The sequence below is a fragment of the Phoca vitulina genome, unplaced genomic scaffold (assembly GCF_004348235.1).
Source record: "Phoca vitulina isolate PV1807 unplaced genomic scaffold, GSC_HSeal_1.0 scaffold19, whole genome shotgun sequence".
Classification (NCBI taxonomy): domain Eukaryota; kingdom Metazoa; phylum Chordata; class Mammalia; order Carnivora; family Phocidae; genus Phoca; species Phoca vitulina.
Window position 1 is genome coordinate 3,739,639 of NW_022589722.1, and position 17,734 is coordinate 3,757,372.

Sequence of the window (17,734 nt, forward strand, 5' to 3'; positions counted from 1 at the left end):
GTGAAACTCCTTATGATACATTTTTGAAAGTTAACCTACAATCATAATTTTTTAAATTCAAGTGTAATTATTTACTCCGACTACCAAATTACTCATGATATCTTAGATAAAACCCATGGATAAAAAATATTTTGAAATTATTTTCTTCCAATTGAGTGTTATATCCCCGGGTATATAAACCTATTTTATCAAATAATATTGTGAAATGTTCTTATTAAAATCGGGCCTCACTTTATTTCAGCTTATAAAATATTAACTATCTCCTAACTCTCTTAGCAAAATTAGGATAATATGCTAGTTCTGTATATTACTTTTAGTTATATGCCTTTCTGTTTCATAAACAGATGAGAATAATTTTGATCATTAGCTCATTAATAGATACTTTTCCAATGAGTCTACTCTTATGTGCAGTAATTATTCATCAGTGTGCAATGTAATTATGTTGTTTTAATAAATTATGTATTAATAATAATTGTAATAATAACAACCCTAAGGAAATGTGTTTTAAAAATGTGTTAATGACTATGAGATTCCATAGTGTGGAGACTTACTGTCATAGAAAATAAAACAAAAATTTAGATTTCAACTTATATACACATTTTTATTATACTTAAATTTGACAGGTGATCAATAAACTCAAGCATAAAAATATTAGTTTAGGTTAAAAATGTGAAGGAAGAGGGGTGCCTGGGGGCTCAGTTGGTTAAGCATCAGACTTTGGCTCAGGTCATGATCTCGGGGTCCTAGGATGCAGCCCCACGTCAGGCTCCCCGCTCGGTGGGGAATCTGCTTCTCCTTCTCCCTCTGCCCCTCCCACCACTCATGAACTCATGCTCTCTCTCTCTCTCTCAAATGAATGGATAAAATCTTTAAAAAAATGTGAAGGAAGAAAATGAAAATAGTAGTTTTAGGAAAAGGAAAGATTTATTTTAATTTTTAAAGAAATGTTTAAAGTATTTATTACCTTTTGAAAACTGTCAAATATAACACATATACAGAAGAGTGCACAAATCATCAAATATGCAATGTAATAAACATCACAAAGCTAACACGCAGGTCAAGAGATAACAGCCCCTCTCTGTCTTTTGCACTTTATATCACTTTCCTTCTCCATTACCTACAATAGGTATCTTTATCCTGATTTCTAATAATCACTTTGTGGTTTTTCTTATAGTTTCACTACTAGGTATGCATGTCTAAAAATAAAGCTTAATTTTGCTTATTTTTGAACATTTTATAAATGGAATCAAGAGTATGTGTTCTTTTTTCTGTCTTCCATCACTCAACATTGTAACTGTGAGCTGCATCCTTGCTTGCATATTTCTTTTGTTCATTCATTTTCATTACTGTATAGTACTATCTATTGAATGAATGTGCCACAATTTATTTATATATCACACTATTATTCAACAGTTAGGTTATTTCTAGCTTTTGGACATTACCAAAAAATGCTGCTGTGAACATTCTTTTACATGTATCCAGGTGCACATGGGAATGAATTTTTCTAGGATATATGCTTCAAAAATGGAGTTGCTTGGCCTAAATTATGTGTGACTTTTTCTTGATGAGATCATGCTAGACTGTTTTCCAAAGTGCTCGTTTCAGTTTAACTACAGTGCCCAAGAATTCCCAATGCCCTTTGTCTTACCAACAGTGGGTAGATTTTTAAATTTTTGCCAAAATAATGGGTGTTGCTTGATATCTCAAAGTGATTTCCTTTTGCATTTCCTTGATTACTAATAAATTGATCACATTTTCATTTGTTGGTTGACATTTGGATTTCCTATCTTTCAAAATCTTGTTTATGCTTTCTGCGCATTGTTCTAGCACAGGGGTTCTCAACCAGAGATGATTTTACTCCTTCCCCTAGGGAACATTTGGCAATCGCTGGGCATATTTTTTGTTGACACAATTAGGAAGATGCTATTGGCATCTAAAGGGTAAGAGCCAATTTTTTCTGGCTGCTAAACATCCCATAATGCATAGGATAGTCCCCACCCCCACTCCCACTACCACCTCACCACCATCACAACAAAGAACTATCCAGCCCTGAATGTTGATAATGCCTCTACAGAGAAACCTGTTTCATCAGGTTCTCCAGGTTCTCTGTCTTTTGATTTTTCTTCAAATATTGAGTTCAAGTCTTTTATGGCAGTCATATAATGACATATGCTGCAAATATTTTCTCCCCTTCTATGGCTTATCTTTTCATTCTTCAATGGTGTTTTTGGTGAATACAGATTTTTATTTTAATATATCCAAATTTATTCATCATTTCTTTAATAGTTAATATTTTTTTATGTGCTTATTACCTTCTGAAACCTTTAAAGATTGACCTTTTATATTTTGGTTTATAATTTACCCAGAATTGATTTTTATGTATGGTGTCAAAGGAGTTCACTTTCCCCTCATTAACTGAAAAGATCATCCTTTACCCATTGATCGGCCATGCTACCTGTTACAAATCAAGTGTCCACCTCTGCAGGGATCTCCAGCTTCTCACTCTATTCCATTTGTCAATTTGGTTAGCTTTTAGTGAATATGACACTGTCCTAATCTCTGTCACTCTATAGGCCTTGATATCTGGTTGAATAAGTGCTGTAATTTTCTTGTTCTTCGAGCAGTCTTGACTGTTCTTGGCTCTTTGCATTTCTACATAAATTTTAGGACCTGTTTGAACTTTCAGATTATTGTTCTTAAATTTTAAAAATATATGATGAGTATCAAATCATATGGCAAATCAAATGTCAGCTGATGTTTTAAAAGAGTAATTAAATTTTAATTGTTAAATGTCAGTATTGATAAAATGTTGGAACTTTCGCAACTATTTAAATTTATGATGAGTTTAATAAAAAAATGTTTTAAAGACTAATTCATCAAAAATAAAGACCAATGTTCATTATACCTTTCCATTCAGGGTATTAAAATATACATCAGAAGGAGAAAGTTATAGTATAGGAAAAATAGCATATTTAGTGACCGGAAACTCCCCAGTTAAAATATGGAATAAATAATTCAGGTGAATTACTTGGTAATCAAGTGATGCAAAAAAACTTCATTTAGACAGTTAAATTTACCCTCTCTATAATGGTTAAAACAATGGTGTGCTAAGAGTTTTGATACATAAATTATACTTTTGCTGTTTTACTGTAACTTTCCCATGGGACTTGTATTTCAAGGAAGTACTATAATGTGTTTTCTATGAATTTACACAAATAGATCATTTTGGTTGCCTTGATTTTTCTACCCAAAGCATAGTTTCATGCCATTAAGATCAATTTTGGTGTGATCAGATATGTTTCATCTAACTCTTTGGAAAAAGATATATATTTTTTAATATTATGTAATAATATAATAATATATGTTATATATATTATATATAAGTATTATAATAATATTATGTTACTACTATTATAATAATAATATTATGTTTGCCCCATAGTCATTTCTTCCCTCATTTTAGGCAAAGAACATTAGTTTTCCTTTGGGAAACTTTTCCACATCTTCAATCCATTTAATTGGAGTGATGATGACATCCTAGACCTAAGGATTAGCTATTCCCTTGGCCTGAACCATTCCTAGGAATGAACATGTTTCCCACATCATTAGATGAGGTTCAGTGTTAAGGCTTTAGCTTGAAAAAGATTTCTTTGGAGGTTAATTGAAAATGATGATGATAATGATGAGCATACTGAGTGCTTACTCTTTGCCAGGTATTCTTCTAAATTATTAGATATTAACTCATTAAATATCCAAAACAACCCCATGGCATAGGTATTATTACTATCTCTATTATATAGTTGAAGAAATTGGGCCACAGAGATATTACGTTCCCCAAGGTTATTGGGAAGTATGTGGCAAACTGAGATTTTAACCCAGTCTGACTCAGGTTCTCCATCCTTGCTTATTCTGCCTCCAGGATCCAGATATGAGCTTCTGGAGGCAACCACAGTATGTGAATGGCAAGAAGTACAGAGCCAAGGGTCGGTGAAGGAAGCCCTGGATCCAGCGGCATCTGAGGTCAGCTCTGTGCTTAATCTCTTCAGTTACATGAGCCAATAATTTCCAGTTTTCCCTTAAATCCGACTGAGGTAGGATTGTCTTCTTAAAATCAGTGTGTGCTGGAGTGGGCTCAGATCAGCAAATGAGAACCAATTATTATTTTGCAAGCCCACTGATGTTACATTGGTAACTTGAAATCATTCATGGTAGGAGTGTTTGCTCTCTGGAAGTTAACAAATGCTGCTTTTTGTTTTGTTTTTATTTTTGATTTTGGTGAAGTGGGGACAGGGAGAACGAGTTTCTTAATGGTTAACAGGACATCAGTGCTTTTCAGCCAAGAGAGTCTTGTTTAGTACCATGATAGACTGCCATGTCATGCCCAGACATTTCAAAAATAAACAGCTACTGTCTGTGCTTAATCAATTTTCAAAACAAATTTGATTCTTTTCACGTAGGTGCCATGCATGTCATCACCATAATGCAATACTCCCTGCTATAAATCCCTTCCTAACTAAAACACAAATGCACAGGCAAAACATGAAGGTTATAAGAATCTTTTGCTTGAACAACTCAGTTATTTTTAACCAAATAAGTTGTTTTTATTCATAATCTTTGGGAATCGGGTACTATCCTTCCCTTTGCTTGAAAGAGTAAAAATGGTGATTATTTTTATATAATTCATAGAGCTCTTCACCACTGGCTCTTCACCAATTCTTTTTCTTCACTTTTCACTAATTCTTTGCGAACACCCTCATGCAATAGTTTGATTAGGGCATTAGGAATACCTGTATAGATTTTATAATATATTGTAGTATTCTTGCCAAAAATGTTTAACCTAAATCTGATTAACAGAAAACAAATAAACAAATTCCCATTTAAAGGATATTCTGCAAAGCAACTAGCCTGAACTCTTTAAAATGTCAACAACATGGAAGAAAAAAACAAAGAAATGTAGATATTAAAGAGACGTGACAACTAATTACAATAAATGATGCTTAATTGGATGCTGGATTGAAAAAACCAAAACAAACAACTATAAAGCTATGCTATTCATACATAGTTCTGGGAATACATTGTCCTGACAGCTTCTTAGAAAAGCAGAAACTTAAGCCGCAGCCTGGACATACTGAATCAAACTGCAATTTCACTGGATCTCCAAGTAATTTCTGTGAATATTAAATTTTGAGAAGCACTGTTATAATGAACATTATTGGAAAATTACAAACTGTGGATTGAATATCAGACATTAGTATCATATCACTGTTAGATTTCCTCTTATATGTAATAGTCGTATGTAGTGTATTTATGCAGGAGAATGTCCTTAAATTTAGGAGATATATGCTGAAGTATTTAGGGATGAAGTGTCAAATAGTTGCAACTAACACTGGTTAGTTTGTTAGTTGGAATGGTTCCAAAAAGGGGGGATAAGTATGTATTGGTACATTATATGCATATATGTAATATAATACTTACATATATGCAACAACAATAGAGGGAAAAGAGAAAGTAATTTGACAGAATGTTTATTTGTGCATCTGCTTAAGAGCACTTGGATGGGTGTTCATTGAACTATTCTTGCAACTTTTCTATTAAAAAAATGTTGCAGTAAAAAAAGGTACACTGAAGGCTGGGCTTAACACTCATCAATTTAGCTTAACACTCATCAGTTTAATTGGTGGTCTGGGTGGTGACTGGGAACTTTTTGGGTTGTTTTATTGTTATTGTTGGTTGATATTGTTGTTTTTTTAAGCTCCCACAGTAATTCTAATTGGGAGTCAGAGCTGAGGACCTCTGGATAAGGTGAATACCAGATGGGGTACCTCAGCTTCTGGGCTTCAGATGATTAAAGGGAAGAAGTCCCACTGTGTGGCCACAAATACATGGAGAAAATAAGAGAAAGAGGAAACCTTATTTAATGGAAATATACATAACTCAGAAATGCTTGAAGTCCACTGCTTAATATAAATCAAAGGGAAAAAAAGGGGAGTTTTTCATTAAATGCAAAGGATCTTAATAGCTTCAAAAAGAAGGCTGCAGGGTAGGGTAATAGAATTAGCCTCTCAAAAGGAAGAAGCCAGATGAGGAGGTCTTATGGGTGAGTCCATTAAAATGGCCAAAAGAACTGATTGATGTATTCTTGAAATGCCATAGAGAGTCTTAGAGTCGGACAGAATTGTGCTTGAATTCAAGTACCCTGCCCCAGATATTTAGCTTCTCTAGGCCTCATTTTGCCAATCTGTAATGGGGATGCTAATAGTATCTATTTGGCAGGTTTTTGTGATGAGGCATGCAAAGTGCCCAATACAGGGCTGCCACAAGAAAATATATAAGAAATTATTTGAAAATACTGAATATGAGATTTTCTTGTTTCTTATAACCCTACTTCATTTTTCTTAAATCATAAAATTTTAGTTTATACAGTCCTAAAGTCTGTGGAGGTCTCAGACCCAAATGTAACTAACAAATGTTAGGCCTAGAAAACTAATATTTCAGTACCTGCCTTTATTTTGTTGTACTTTTAGAAGCACTTTGGACCAAAGGTGAAAACAGACACAGATGAAGAGTTGCCCAATCCCAACAGAAATTGTTCCAGGCATCACCACTGTGTGGGTTATGGCATTTATTCTACCTATCCACCTTTCCCCAAAAGAGGAAAGAATTGAGTTGAACAGGTTTTTCCCCCCTCTTATAACCATTAACAATTGTTCTCCCCCCAAACACAAAAGTAGTCTATTTTACCAGCTCTAATATTCAAGTCAAAATGTTTATTAAACTATTTAAGAACCATTTATTAAGTAATGGTTTGCCAAGACTTAGAATAAGAAGATTATGTACACATATCCATTCAGGCTAGACCTAAACTGAGCTGATCTAAAGTTCATTTCACTGGCCAGATAGTCAGCTGTCCAAAGCACCTTAAGACACTGACTTAGAAAAAAATAAGAATCAAATTATTGTTAAGTTATTCATTATAGAATAACATGGCAATTAGGCAAGGAGGTGAGAATTTGCTTCAGTGTTTGAGCTACTGTGTTTTGAAATCATCCTTAACAAAACTTAGGAAATTTCTTAGGGGGAACAGTTTGTCTGAATATGCTAACCTCTCAAGTATACCATGGAAGAAAGAATACATACCTACCATGCTTGCAAAGAAAATATGAAATATACTCGGAAATGCCTACCAAATATCAACTGAATTATGTTTTCTTTTTTTTACCCTTTTTTAAAAAAGAAAGATTTTATTTATTTATTTGACAGAGAAAGACACAGCGAGAGAGGGAACACAAGCAGGGGGAGTGGGAGAGGGAGAAGCAGGCTGTCTGCTGAGCAGAGAGCCCGATGGAGGACTCGATCCCAGCAACCTGGGATCACGACCTGAGCCAAAGGCAGATGCTTAATGATTGAGCCACCCAGGTGCCCCTGAATTATGTTTTCTTAGCATTATCTTTTGGTTTAGTAGTTATTTGCTTTTAAACTTGAGAATGGTAACCAGAGGGATTAGGCTTCTTTTTTAAAGGACTGGTTTAGCAATATTTAAATGACATCTCTTTCAAAAGAGTCCAAAACTTTAATTTGCTAGCAGATTAAAGTTTAAATTACAAAAAGACTAACTGGCAGTTTTATATTCTCAGACAAAAAATGTAGAACTCTTGATAATTGCACTTAGTGCTTAAAAATGACACACAATGGCAAATCAACTATTGAAAAATTGCTTTTGGCAAGCACCTCATTCTGGAAGAGCATAGCTGGTGACTTAGAGAGCATTGCCATGCCTCCAACTCATGATGGGTCTCAATTCCTTGAGCAGAAACCCTAGAAATTCTTACAGGTTATACATTTAAATATGTAAATTTTATCTTATTTTAACCTAAGGGGCAAAATTATACATAAATTCCACAGTGCTATGTGTGAATTGATACTTATATTTTGCTACCAAAAAATTATTATAATCCCACCTTGAATTTATCAATTCCATGCACTTACTGAAACATAAAAAGGTTGATTTTAATAAAGGTACAACCTTATAATGTAATCTTTGTCTAAGGCGAGAAGATTTATGGGTCCTAGTTTGGGTTAATGTGAATCTTGGTAGATAGGTATTCCTGGAAATATTGTAGGAAAGATCAGGTCTACAAAAGATCAAATTATACTTTCTGAGGTGTTGAGATATTTTCAAAATGAACAGATGATATGGTAGTTCAATACATAAATCAAACAAGCTCGTTAATTCCCTACTGTCTGGAAACTGAATCCTTTTTCCTAGAGCACAGAAATGTGTCTGGGCAGAGGGAAAACAGTTACATGTTCAACACAAATCCATACTGCTCAGGACTTCCGAGGGTGGACTTGGCCACTATGTGAAAGGTAATACCATATTCCTATTTTAGGTGCTTGGGATTCATCAGTGAACAAAATAAAGATTGGATGTGAGATATGAGATTACCAAGGGAGTAGGTAGAGAAGAAAACAGAACCAAAGACTAACTCCTAGAATATTCCACATGTAAGAAGCAGAGGAAAAAACAACAAGGGAGAGTGGAAATAGAGCACCAGGTACAAAGGAGTAAAAAAAAAAAAAAAAAAAAAAAAAAGTATGGTGTCCTAGAACTTAGATCCAGGGGTTGAGGGATTGTGAAAAGACAGAACAATCAATGAACTAGAGATCCCAGTGGATTTGAAGAATTGTTTACATTCAGGATTCTAGGAGGAGTGAAATAGAAAAACAGGTCATAGGGTGAAATGCATGTAATTGAGAACATGGGGTATGGGTGGTAATTAGCATTTGGATATGAGTAAGAAAGAGTGACAGAGATGGGGAGGATAAGATCAGTGGAAGAATTGAGTTCAAGGAACTGAGAAGCTAGGGTGATGGGCATATCATACATTTATATATTGAAATCACCAAGAATTGACACAGGAGTACTGTTAGAGGGACAATGAGCCTAGAGTTCAGACTTTTGAAAAACCAGGAGGGACCTGGATGGATGTAAACAGAGGCAAGAAAAACAAACAAACAAAAAAAACCCAAAAACCACAGCAACACTGAGGGGTAACAATGATATAATCCATTGGCATTAGATACAAGCTGGATGGTTTTAGGGAGAAGAGAAAGAGAACTTGAAATTGGCAATGAGGACCAAGGGAACCTTCTACCTCGCCTCCAGGTCAAATGCTACTTGAGAACTGGGAGAAAAAACAGCCATTTGGAGAGTGCTGCAGGAGAAGTAGGGTCCGTAGAAGGAAATTATGATTACATTAGCTGTGGAAATGAAGGGAAAGTTCAGAGAGGAAGTTGAGAAAGAACCCTGCTGATATTTGAAGGTTGGGGAAGGGTGGATGAAAGGGATCAAATAAGGATAGGAGTGAGTCACTTGAGAGATGGGGTTTCTGGTATTCACTAATGTGAAATCGTAGAAAATACATATATGGGTCTCTGCCCCCAATTCCTGGCACAGAGCTCCTAAAAGCCTTGTAATTTCCTAAATAACAAGAGTACTAGGAGCACCTTTCATTCTAATATTTGGGTTTTGACCCTAGTTCCTGACCTAGAACTCAAATCTCAGAATTTCCTGGGTGACAGGAGTGTCCTTTGTTCTAATGAGGTGACTCTGGGTGGGCTCCTGATAGCTATAGGAAGGGCGGTGGTCAGCAGAAAGATTAAGCCGTGATTAGAAGCTTGGAAATTTCAGCACCTTCTTCCCTATGCTCCAGGAAGGAGAGAGGGGCTGGATATTGAGTTAATAATCAATTATGTCTACATGATGAAGCTTCCATAAAAATTCCAAAAGTATGAGATTAGAAGAGCTTCCAAATTGGTGAACACATCCATATAGTGGAAAGATAGCACACCCAACCCCACAACAGAAGCTCCTGTGCTCTGGATCCTTCCAGACCTTGCTTTATGTACCTCTACATCTGGCTGTTTATCTGTATCCTTTACAATATCTAATATAATAAACTGGTAAATGTAAGTAACTGTTTCCCTGAGTTCAGGGAAATGATAGAATCCAAGGAGGGAGATCATGGGAACCTCCAATTTGTAGCCAAGTTAGACAGAAGTTTGAGTAGCCTGGGGACCTTTGATTGACATCTGATGTAGTGGCAGGGGGAATCTTTTGGAGCCCTTAGTCCATGGGGTCTGTGCTAACTCCTGGTACTGTTAGAACTGAAGTGTAGGACACCCAAGTGGTGTTGTAGAGTGTTGCTTGGAAAAAAATCATTGATGTGGGAAAAAAATCCTCCCATCTGGTGTCTGAACTGTTGTATGGTAGTAGTGTGAGAACCCATGAGAAACACACAGGAGTGTTTTTATCGTTCAAAACCAAACTGAGATAAATAGAAATAAAGGGCAGAATGAAATTAGTCCTGGTGAATTCAAATCAGGTAAGTGGACATGATGGGGGGTGTGTGGGAGGGTGGGATGGGTGTATGGGTCTCCCTCTTATGCCCTATAGATGGAGGAAAGGAGATATGAGAAAGCAGGGTATTAGCAGCCTGTGAAACCCACTTATCTCTCTTACAATGGAGGTACAATGCCTAGGGTTTGGTCCCAGTGCTTGGGTCTAGTCTTGACCCTATCGAGAGGAAAGCTTACTCCAAGAGTCAGGCTCAGCCTTGATACCTGTTCAAGAAGTTAAGACTTCCAGAAAATCCAGAAGTAATCTTTGACCACCAGATTCTATGTCTAAAAATTAGAGTAATAAAATATATCCCTACAGACTTAGCCCAGGGTGGTATAACAATGGGGGGGTCCCAAAAATTGTCAGTTATACAGCCATTCTACCCTTTTTTGGCACAGAGGTGCAGTCTGTTTTCCTCTAGTCCTGAATGAACTAGTTTGAAAGATAATTTTATCACAGACCGTTAAGAAGCAAACTATAAACAAGATATAAGGAATTTAGTACAACGTTCCTGGTAAAATAAAATTACACTCTATGTAAACCAATGAAGCTAAGTTGATCAGTTAGTAGGTGCAATCACTTTCACTACAGTGGGTCCCCAGTAGTTTCAGTGGTCATCTATCCATCCCCCATCCATCTATCCATTCATCCAATCTTACTGAGCGTCTATGCTCTAGACACTGCGGAGAGCATTGGTAAGGAAACTAGTTATGAGCTCCATCTTCATGATGTTTAGTCTAGTGAGGAGGAGAATCATTGATTAAGGTATTGTATATATGATGAATGCCATGAAGTCAGAGTTTTCCAGAAGAACCTAACAAGGGGACCTAATTTTTACCATTTGCCAAAGGATTATCTGAAGCCAATTTTTCAGATCCCAAAGGATTGATATCCTGTAAGCTCATTTCTAGAATGAGTCCATTATGAAAAATACGAGGGCCACAGCAGAAAGTGGTAGAGCTACAGCACCAGGGAAACCTGACGGTCCCAACTTCTTAAGCAAGCGTCTCACCACTCACTGATTTAGGGTATGGTGTCCTCTCTATCTCCTTTCCAGAAGCTACACTGAGGTTCACCACAAAGAAGAGTCTCAGTATCATCTAGGAAGACTGAATTGTGCCACAGCTTTTGCAGCAATGGGATTGCATTTTCTCCAAGTTGAAGCTTAGAAAGAACCGCATATATAGCTGCTTTTCTAGAAGCTGAAGTGTGCAGCTCAGAGCATGCCCTTGCTCTCCCTACCTATGACATAGGTTTCTGCACATTCACAGGGAGCAACAGTGAGGCATGACCTCTAAGCTTGGCTCCAGTTGTATGATGCTTTGCTGAGACACAATTTCCTTCTACCTAGTGAGGTCAGTAGCCATTTCACATTCAGGTGAATAAAGTCCACTTTAGATATGCACAGAGAGAGTGTAACTTGCTCTTTGTTCACTTCATCTTGTTAGCTACTTGATGGCTCATTCTAAGCTTTATGTCATGATTCTTGATAGAATCATCCCAAATCATCCATTGCCTATTAAACCATACTCATTTTGCCCTGCTTTATTCAGTGTATCATTCTATGCTGCTACTCCAAAACCACATTATAATATGGTATGTCCATGTTATTTAAAAAATATACTTACTGCTACTTGGTGGCAAAAATAATCCATTGATATTGCGAGGTTTGCTGTGATAAAAGATACAACTGATCTTCACACAACCAAGAGGTTGAGTTTCCCAGAAGCATGAAATGCTGCAGTTTTGCTAGACAAAGGAGGTGGGGGAAATGTAATGATCAGATACCATGTTCAAAATAAATACAATGTGCTAGAGCACAACGCAATGTGACAAAACTATCCCAGTTACTGATTTAGGATCATGTGTGTCTCCTGAGTTTCAGTATTTCTAAACTCTGCTATTTAAAAGATACAATAGATATTTCGAAAACATATGCCACCATTTTTTATAAGAATTTAAGTTGAACAGCATGCAAAATGCGTAATATTAAGTAGTGGAAGAAAGAATCATTTTTTTTCCTCTACTGTTTTGTAAGAGTACATAGTTCTAGAGGGGAGGGGGATGGGGGATGGGTTAGCCTGGTGATGGGTATTAAGGAGGGCACGTACTGCATGGAGCACTGGGTGTTATATGCAAACAATGAATCATGGAACCCTACATCAAAAACTAATGATGTAATGTATGGTGATTAACATAACATAATTAAAAAAAGAAAAAAAGAGTACGTAGTTCAGTCTTATTGAAGAGAGACGCCCTTTTTTTTTTTTTTAACAAACATGATGATGGTGAGTAATTCTACCTGCATTTCCATGTGTCTAAATCTGCAAAGTGGATCTAAACATTTTCCCTCTCTCCATAATGAACACACAGTGTCACTGCCAAGGGCCTCTTCGCAGTGTCGGAATCGGCACTGGGAACCCTGCAAGTAAAAAGTAAACAGTATGGAAAACTCAACGTACTAGCGTTAGTGTTCAACAACAGTAAGTTGCTAATTAATTAAGGAAAATATGACTAGATCAAATTAGAAACACAAAAAATACTACAAAATAAGGTCATAAGTCTAAATTTTAGCAAATTTGTTTAATTTTAGTGAGAGACTGACAATATAATCTAGTACAACATGCCACAAGTCACTGATAAAATGCTACTTTTTGTTATCAGTTAATCCATATGATTCACTAAGAATAAACATATGATACCACTGATATTCTTGATCACAATCCAATGACGGAACAATTTAATTTAGCTTTCTGGAAAAAGATAGTTTTTTGTTTTGTTTTGTTTTATTTAAGAATCACAAGCCATATTCAAATGGTGGAGATGATCTCTATTAGTCAATCTTTATTAGATAATGTTTTCTTAGTCTATTGGAGATACTGTTAAGTGTGTTTTTACAGGGAAAGTGAATGGGGCTTAAACTTTATATTATTGTGGAATTTTTTAGCACATTATGCTACATTAAATGTATATCCTTTATACCCTTGGTCTACAAGATAAACAACTGTGCCAATACACATATACATATACCAACAAAAGCAGATGTGGATTATTTTAATGGGCTGCTAGTACCTTTTTTAATTCTATGTCTTTTACACATAGGCCCACACTTGGAAAAACTGCAGGCTCTTGTCTTTCTGACAGAGAGGTGCGTGACATTCAATAAAAATATTCCATGAAGTTCTGTCTTTTGACACATGTTCCATGTTTTTTTCTTATTTTTTCTCACTTTCTTACTCCTGTCTTCACAATTTCTCCCTTTTAAAAGTGGATCTGTGGATCTTGTAGTACAAGATAGTGGACAGGGCTAGATAAACCAGTATTTGAACTCCTGGTTCCATTATTTGTCCATAGTTACAAAGTTAATACATTTCCTCACCCTGTCTGTGCTTCAGTGTCCTCATCTATAAAAAGGGAATAAAATGTGCCCCTCACAGATTGTAAAAATTATATGAGGAAAGTATCGTGGTTGCTATTGCTATTGTTATGTATTCATTTAATTATTTATTGAGAATTTACCACCCATCGGTCATGGTGCTAGGTACTTGGGGATACAGCAGTGAAACAGACAAAACTCTCTGCACACACAGAATATAAATTCTATTATTATTTATCATCTCTAGGTTTAATCATAAGGGGACAGGCAAATAAGTGAGCACTGGGTGTTATAGGAAACATAAATTATTGAACACTACATCTGAAACTAATGATGTACTATAAGTTAGCTAACTGAATTAAAAAAAAAAAAGTGGATCAAATTCTTATGGTCAAAGAGGTTGACTCCACTCAGGCTTCCTAGCAGAGATAAATCACTTTAAATCAGACACATTGTGTCTTTCATTCAGGCATGAACATGAAGCTCCAAGTTTCTACATTTATTTGGTTTCATTGAGATCCATTAATCCTAATCTCTTTAATATCTTTATTATTTATTTAATATCTTTATTTATATCTTTATTTAATATCTTTTAGCCCTTTAAACTTGAATTCAAATTTGGCTAATTTGTTTATAATACTTCTTTTCCTTTTTCCATGTTATCAAATATTCGCCGTTAGACTGTTGACAGGAAAATTCAGTAACTGGGTTAATGAATTTCAAATAGGGAATCAATTAGATTTATTAAACTAAGTTTGATAGTGAGCTGAATTTAACTTTTTGAATTAACATGTTTGGAATCACATTAACTGTAACAATATGATATATCATATAACGTTTCAGTATGTTTGAAACTATATCATAATTTTAATTTCCTCAGAGAAATTCAGTATGTCAAAAATACATGATAAGCTTTTACTTCAGATTTTAAATATGTAAAGTATTTTTCAGGAAAATAGTAAATTTTGACTCAGCAATACAAATTATTGCCATATCTTCCTTCATTCTACTAAAAAGCTTAAGCATGTGAAGTACCATAAATTGTACAATATTTACCTTTATGCATGTGGAATTAAAAAAGAAATAGCAGTCATTCCCAACTTCTGCCATTTTCAACTCTCTTGCTGCTAATCCAATGTTTTTTAATATAAGAATTGCAGGAATGCAAATATAAGAACTATCAGTGTGTAAGGGGGAAAAAGAATTTCTTTTCCACAGTCTTTCAGGCTATCAGTAATATTCCTTTAAAACTGACCTCCTGTTGACAGTATATTACACAATAGATAATTCTTAAAGAAATTTAAATTAGAAGATACCTTCTCTAGCTTTGCAGAAATGTTCAAAGTGGTTGCTAGTAAGCACACAAACTCAAACTTCCAGAATTTTCCTCATTGTTACCTAATCCATTGTTTGCTCAACATAAATGACCTCACACGTAACTGTAGGCTAGCCTACCTTCGTGAATTCTGTATAGTATTTCTCTTCCCCAATTCTAGTATATTAACCCAATAGGCTAGTAAAAATAAAACGTTTTATCTTTAATGTTCTGATTGACTTTAGGACATAAGCTAGTTCATAATTTCATAATTAAAAAGTATTACGTATTTCACGAGTAAATAGCTGTTTTCTAAACTCTCATTTCTAGATATGGTTTGGAAAAAAACTAAAATTTTTTAATAGGTAAATATACTATCTATACTCCAAGATAATATAATTATTTAAATATATACTCACTGCTATCCATTGAATTGGGAAAAAAAAATCATTCAGATTGTGTTATTTTAATAGGTACCTGAAAATAATTGGACTATTTATTCATCTTGTAGCTATATTCCATTCATTTTTCATCCATCATAAAAGGAGGAATAGCTTCTTCCTATAGCAGAAAGGTCCAGAGTGTCTATAAATTTTGAGAATTTGTTGAAGACAAAGTGAAGTACTCTGATTCCCAGAATGAGACATTTCAATCAGCAGTTACTGAGGTCTTTCTTCATAAAGGCATATGGATTCTCACTTTAGTTAAGTAAAACAGGCTAACTGGTATGAACTTTCTGAATACTTTAAGGTAAAAATCTAAGAAATAAAATAAGGAATTAAAATTTAGAAAAGAGTTGTTTGCCTATAACTGTAAATAAGAGAAAAAATAAAAAGAAATAGGCAGTATTAAAAGTAAGTGAAGAAATAGAGAATAAAAATTTGGCTAAACCCTTGAAAATATTAGCAAAAATAAATATATATTAAAAAACTTAATATCTTGCCTTCTGTTTTGCCGTAACTTCTAACTCTAGAACAATAAAATACCCATTTTAAGCACATAAGTTACTGAGAAAAACCTCTAAGAAATATCTTTAAGTGGTCTTTGCCTCCAGATAAACTCCCTCTCTGCCTATGAGCTTTTGGCTGCATGGATTATTTCCAAATACTGTTACCAAACACCATTATTGCATGATTACATGTAACATCATGATTAAAGTCATTGTGAGAATCCCTGTTTTACATTGGGGAAAGGATGAAAAAATGTTTTTACCTTTTGGAATATGTTGGGAAAAATTACATTCCATTAGACACAGCAAAAACAGGTCAAACCAAAATGGGGATTTTTTTTTTTTTTTTTTCCTTTTTGGCTTTGCAAAGACCAGTAAATAGATTTGTACATTTTGGTAGTCTTTAGAATGCCTGGAGCCTCAATTTCTTCTTTCTCTATTTTTTAAAACAAAACTCTATTTTCATTTCTTTTTCTTTCCTCCGCACCCCCCCTCCCTTTTCTTATTCACATCTTTCCTGTTATGAAATTCATTCTAGTCTTTCAGGAAAAGCTAGACCATATTCATGAGGATTTTTACTCCCTATAGGGAAGAGCGATGGGAAATTTGCCTCCACAGCTGGGAGTAGGCCTGAGAATTCTGTAAGTATTCTGGGTTGGCCCATGTAGACTCACACTGAGTGTCTTCCATCTTTGATGCATGCTAGAATACTAACACATCAGTCAGAGAAGAAAGTATTTCTTCCAATTTGTAATCCAATTATACCACTTTAAGTACAGGGACCGGGAGTTAACTCCTTGCTGGCTCTTCAGGTTTATGAGTATCTGGCAAAGCTGCTGGCTGCTATCCATTAGAATAGGAGCCCTGTTTGTAACTGTGAATTGGACCTCTGGCTCTCCCCTGACTTGGGACTCCTTTGTTTCAGCCAAAGGCTTTGCTCCAGGCACTGATGAAATCAAAGCACTGGAAATAGAGTGCTTCCCGAGGAACAGTTAGCCTTGCTACTACTATTCAAACAGCAAGTAGAATGTTTTAGAAGATGATCCCGTCTCAGAAATGACAGAATGTTGGACCTAGAAGATTCTGTGGCAGTTTGGGAAATGGCAGTTGATAGTTGTGAGGGTTATTTAATTGTTCTTCCCTTGAGACCCATGAAACACGCTGCTTTTGGGATTCCTCTGGAGGAACAGGAAATCACTGGTGCTTGACTATAAAATACTAAGCGTCTATAGTTCACAGCTAGCATCAGGTGTACTAGTCCCCCTGTTCCTCTTTAAAAAAAAAAAAGTTTTTTTTTTAGCCTTTTTGTGTTTTCCTAGGAGAAGAAAATAGCAGAACAGAAAGTAAATGAAATGGCAAATCTCTTCTTTCTCCTCTCTGAATCCAGCAATAAAAAAATTGCATTTTTAAAAGGGATATTTATTCTTTGGAAACCCTCTTATGTATAGATACCTTTTCTAAGGGATAAGTCAGGAAAACACTGGACTCTATGGTACTTGCAGGTAACACAGTTATAGAAATGAGACCTGGACCTTGTCTAAGCACATAAAAATGGCAGTAGTCAGAACTCCCCTGCTGAAGACTACTAGCCTCAATAAGATAGGAAGGCTACTATTACTAAATATTTAATATTTTATTCAATCATTGACCGTCTTATCACTTACCCTCCAATATTCTTTTAAGCAACAAGGC

At 35.4% G+C, this 17,734-nt stretch overlaps 1 protein-coding gene across 2 annotated transcripts in view; it reads right to left on the reverse strand.

The window, feature by feature from the left end:
• CUNH12orf50 (chromosome unknown C12orf50 homolog) overlaps positions 1–12,731 on the reverse strand; it is a 31,796-nt gene extending 19,065 nt beyond the window's left edge. The window contains exons 1-2 of one of the 2 annotated variants that reach the window (XM_032416132.1): positions 12,705–12,731; positions 12,031–12,151 (exon numbers count right to left, since the gene is read on the reverse strand). In XM_032416132.1, coding sequence (XP_032272023.1) covers positions 12,031–12,151; positions 12,705–12,716 — 133 coding nt within the window. In that variant the 5' untranslated portion in view covers positions 12,717–12,731. The remainder of the gene's footprint in view (positions 1–12,030; positions 12,152–12,704) is intronic. The other variant, XM_032416133.1, reaches the window with a different exon arrangement.
• Between the last annotated feature and the right edge of the window lie 5,003 nt (positions 12,732–17,734).